At 37.4% G+C, this 4,990-nt stretch overlaps 1 protein-coding gene across 1 annotated transcript; it reads right to left on the reverse strand.

Annotated features, from left to right (window-relative positions):
* Positions 1-2,747: 2,747 nt before the first annotated feature.
* Positions 2,748-4,701, reverse strand: LOC112008620 (small ribosomal subunit protein eS4z). The gene is made up of 4 exons (XM_065777053.1): positions 4,575-4,701; positions 4,295-4,475; positions 3,994-4,091; positions 2,748-3,375 (listed from the first exon to the last, which is right to left on the reverse strand). The coding sequence occupies exons 1-4, from the start codon at positions 4,599-4,601 to the stop codon at positions 2,941-2,943; spliced, it is 741 nt and encodes a 246-aa protein (XP_065633125.1). The 5' UTR covers positions 4,602-4,701; the 3' UTR covers positions 2,748-2,940.
* Between the last annotated feature and the right edge of the window lie 289 nt (positions 4,702-4,990).

Raw genomic sequence — 4,990 nt, forward strand, 5'->3', positions numbered from 1 at the left:
TTCTTCTTAAAATTCATCGACTAGACCTTGTTGAACTGCCAGAGGAATTACAAAACTGTCTCAGATAATATTCTCTACCCAAACAACTATTACACTGCTAAAAATATTGTTGAGAACCATTACTACTACCAATTTATGTTCAAAACCAAAAATCAATTGAAAGTGAGAAAAGAAGCCCAAAAATACGAAACTCCCAAGACTTCTTTTCTGCAAGTGATCATGAAACCAAGTACATAATACTTTTTTCTCAAAATTAAAGAGAATATCATACAAAATGTGTGCTCAAGTGTACCAACCTCTGCTTCATCATCAGTAATTGATCGGAGGCAAAATTTACCCTCAGTGTCATAAAGGAGAAGGAATTGATACAAAATCTAGAAATGGTGAGAGTTTCAACCATTTAGGCTTTCAAACTCTCTGAACGTGTCATGCATCAAGTGGGCTCATAATTTAGAGTTCATGTCAAATTCCAAAGATTATATCACTCTTTTCAAAATAACGCTATAAACTCTTTAGAACTATTTGTCAAAGAAGCTGGCTAGGAAATTAGTTGAAGTGAGCATGAGCATACCCCATGAGACACGGTTTTATGGGGTACCGGGGATGGTTTAGGAGCCTGCAGTAAAAGCAATTTGAATGACACAAGTGAAACAAAGAGGCATGGCAAAAACATTAAACCAAAGGATTTGGCTTTTGTCTAGTTTTTCGAGGTCTTGGACATGACACATATCTAAAAAGAGATTAAATTCTATAAGGATGGGGTGTAAAACATATGTTTTACACCATCCAATAAGTGATTGCCACATTAGTATTTTACTTAAAATTTATTAAAATTCAATACATCCTACCATATCTAATAACATCTCGATAGATTCCCAATTTGGTTGAATTTATATATGGGTATTAGAATTGATTGAGTGTGATTGTGTTTATTTTTAAATATGTGATAAGATGATGTGGTAAGTTGGAATTAGAGGGATAAAACATGGGTTTTACATCACGTCTTTATAAAATTTAATCTCATCTAAAAATGATCACATGTTAATCTCTTAGCAAAATTGTTAAACCAAAGGATCTATCTAGTGCTTTGGAGCACTAGACAGGACACAAACACAACACATATCCAAAAATGTTTATGTGTCAGTCTCTTGTCTCGTCTAGTGCTCCAGTGCTCCAGTGCACTAAATAGAAGCCTCTCCCTAAACCAAAACACAAAACAATTTGCTCACAAATGCGCAACCCCTCCACCCCCCCAAAGCTACACATTATCTTTGATTATCTACTGCAAAATCAAGTAAAGTAGGATGAAACATTGAGAATGAAGAAGATAAGAAAACGTACCATGATGAGTTGTGTCAAGCTTGAGAGAAAACTCTAAACCTTGGCGAAGTTATAGCCTATATAACTATATATGCATGCAATCCATAGAGCAAAGAGTGTCTTTTTCTCTATCATGCATGTAGGGAGCCAGAAGAAGCCTCAAGATATATTGCACACGCAATATATCTTGACGCTTCTTCTGGCTCCCTACATGCATGATAGAGAAAAAGACACTCTTTGCTCTATGGATCTTTTAGGCTTATTGGAACTTTCCAACTCTGTGACTGCGTTATTACATAAGTGGCGTCAAGGAAAATTGAAAGATGAGGTTTATAAATTATAAGCTCTGCTCAAAAGGTCAGGGTTGGTATAACAGCCTCCCAGGTCCATAGCTTCCTCCAATGCATCATACTTTTTTGGGGAAGGATTTGCTGCGAACTCTTTTGCAGGACTTGCTGCGAACAGAGTTAGGTGGGAAGCCATAAGAGTGACAGCAAGTCATGTGCTACTATGGTCATGTGCATTTTTTTTGTAATAAATAAGTGAAAGGAGATGAGTTTAAGAAAGCGCATGAGCCTCAACCACTCATCTCAAAACTCCTGAAGTGGTTTACACTCTTGATTCTATGCTACTCAGTGATCGGAGTGAGAACATAACAGAAGGATACAAATGTAGATTTCATTCTAAGCTACAGTATCAACATGGTGCTTCTCTGCTATTGATGGCAGTACTTCGCTAAGGTATTATATTTACAGTACAAGAGCACAATTTTAGGCTTGGAGAAAAAATGAGTTAGGTCTTCGTCCTCGCCGTCAGAGAAAATAAGGATAAGAAGCAGACTTTTGTTTTGTAGATACTAAATCAGATTTCAATCAATGTGGTAATTTGGATGATCGCACAATCCAGCAAGTATCCCAAGCTCCCCTGGCTCTCCAAGAGAACCTCTCCAGACCTCTAAATCAAATTATAGAATTACTTAAGTCCCTTTTTTCCATCTTTATTAAGAGGAGAGTTTACTAGTAGAAACGAGATCCAAATAGTTAATACAATCCTTAAAACTGATTCATTAACAATACCAACGCCATTAATAGTATAAAGATTTGAGAATGGCGAAGAAACTGATTTTTAGCAAACTGGAGAATGAATGATGACAGTCCATAGAACCGAAAAAAATTATAGAGATTGACCAAATGTTCCAAGAGACTAGACAAGACTATCCTAATACCAAGCTGTCAAATAAAAATTTCGCATAGCATCTCTCCAGAACTTCTTCAGGTTGTGAAGCCTCAGTGTCCAACTGACAGGAGCAGTTTGCCATTGCAAAATTCTATACAACTGAGATCAATAACAACCTAAAAGCGCAAGAACTGGAAATGCAGAGTAAATTAACAAGACCTGTAGATAAAATTTTCCAACACACAGTAAGCTGATCAAAATAGTCTGATACTTCCCATTGTAGTGCAAAACAAAATTAGGCATAAATATTGCAACTCATAGGACCGTCCAAAAACAAGTACCGCAAAATTCAAATAAAACACACCCCAAGCTAGAGGGGTCAAATTGCAAGAGTAAACTTCACCTAAGTAATCTTCTAAAACTATAATGGAACCACAACAATATTTAAGCAGCGGTAGTCTGTTGGCCTTGAAGCCTCTTCTTTGCCTCTTCAATGATTGACAACTTTATACCCTTGCCCTTGGGGAGAGAGACCCATGGCTTTGTGCCCTTGCCAATGGTGTACACATTTCCAAGACGGGTGGCAAACTCATGACCTGTGGCATCCTGGATGTGAACAGTCTCAAAGGTTCCCTTATGCTTCTCCCTGTTCTTAATGACTCCAACACGGCCTCTGTTCCTTCCACCAGTCACCATGACAACATTACCAACATCAAATTTAATGAAATCGGTGATCTTGCCGGTCTCCAAGTCCAGCTTGATGGTGTCATTAGCCTTAATAATTGGGTCAGGGTAGCGGATAGTTCTCCCATCATAGGTGTTGAGATAGGGGATTCCCTTCTGCCCAAACTGCACAGACCGGACCTTGCAGAGCTTGAACTGCAAGAGGAATTATGAAGATGGTCAAAATAACTTTTCATCCAATCATGACAATGATTTTCTTCTTATAGGAAGTCAAAGGCAAGCCGGGTGGGGCAAGGCGCCAGTAAGGTGCCTCTAAGGCTGCAAGACAAGGTGCATTTACCGACGTGCTTGCCTTTGGAACCTAGACGAACAAGCCAAGAGCCATAAAGCATGAAAAAGGCGCTAAGGTGAGAGTATCAGTTTTTCCCCTAACCTATTATTAGATTATAAATTTACAGAAGCTTGTTGTAAAACCTAATGTTCAATTAATTAACTTACAAAAACTTGTTGTCAAACTTATTGTTAGTTTAATTAATTTATAAAAGCTAGTTATAGAAAAACAATTAATAGAGCTTAAGCAGCGTTAAGCCCATTTTCAAATCAAATCATTAACAATATAGACAGTCACAACTGTGCAATCAAATCAATCTGACTAATAAGACCGTTGAACATAGCTTATTAGTAGGAGTTGCAGATATTGTATCCCATTGTATAAAGAATTCAATGATGACACTTGTTTTAAAAGCAACACCAGGAAGGGAACGCAATGACCCAAGTCCAGCAAGAACAAAGAAGTTATTCGTATTGACCAACCTTTGCCTCTTCATCCCTAATTGAGTGGAGACGGAACCGACCCTTGGTATCATAAAGGAGACGGAAGTTCTCATTTGTTTTGGGAATTGATACAACATCTGAAAAAATGAAAAGAGTTCCAAACTTTCAGAATATTTCTAAAACATCTAGCAAGCCAATACTAAAGAAACCAGAAATCAACATGGCTTTTATAATTGTAGCTAATACAAAACCATTCACAACATTGCAGCAAACTTTGAATAGTGCTATTAGCATTGAAAGAATATCAAACAATAAATAAATAAGACGGAAGTGTGCATACCCATGAAGCCAGCAGGGTAGGTCTTATCAGTCCTAACCTTCGCATCAACCAAAACATGTCGTTGCATCAGAATGGAAATGACCTCACGGTATGTGAGTGCATACTTCAACCTGTTCCTCAGGATGAGAATCAAGGGCAAGCACTCCCTCGATTTGTGGGGCCCAGATGATGGCTTGGGAGCCTGTAAAAAAAGAAAAATAGAAAACATCATAGGAGGAGGTAATGAAAAGAAACAGGAAATGAAGTTCCGAATAGTCTACACGCTAATGATTTCACTTACAAATGCACCCCCAAGTTTGTCAAGCATCCAATGCTTTGGCGCATTAAGCCTCTTCAAATGTTTCTTCAAACCTCTAGCCTGTAATGCAACATAGTAATCAAGAACAAATAAAGGGTCAAAAATGCATCACAGGACATTAATAACCTACAAAGGCATTTCCTCTCTAAAAATTACCTTCTACTATATTCTTCAATAATATGATTAACAAATTAGAAAAATACACACTTTAAACAATACTGAGCATCTCAAAATNAAAAAATAGGAGGAAAAGAGAGCTTATTTTCCACTATTTTCCTTTGCTTATCCTTGTGATAGTGTTCGTGCCTAATACCAATTAACTTCACTCCATTTCAAGTCTATTCACAAGTGTTTAGCATTGGTTCCATCCCTTAACTCATTCATTTAATCAAACAAGT

The sequence above is a fragment of the Quercus suber genome, unplaced genomic scaffold, assembly GCF_002906115.3.
Source record: "Quercus suber isolate HL8 unplaced genomic scaffold, Cork oak 2.0 scaffold_147, whole genome shotgun sequence".
Classification (NCBI taxonomy): Eukaryota; Viridiplantae; Streptophyta; class Magnoliopsida; order Fagales; family Fagaceae; genus Quercus; species Quercus suber.

Bases quoted from the DNA above. Each gene is read 5' to 3' on its own strand.
- LOC112008620 (XM_065777053.1), bottom strand. From the start codon at position 4,601: ATGCTTGACAAACTTGGGGGTGCATTT. The intron at 4,092-4,294 runs GTATGCACACTT...TCATTTTTTCAG, and splicing joins CTACCCTGCTGGCTTCATGG to ATGTTGTATCAATTCCCAAA. The intron at 3,376-3,993 runs GTTGGTCAATAC...TTCCTCTTGCAG, and splicing joins TTAGGGATGAAGAGGCAAAG to TTCAAGCTCTGCAAGGTCCG.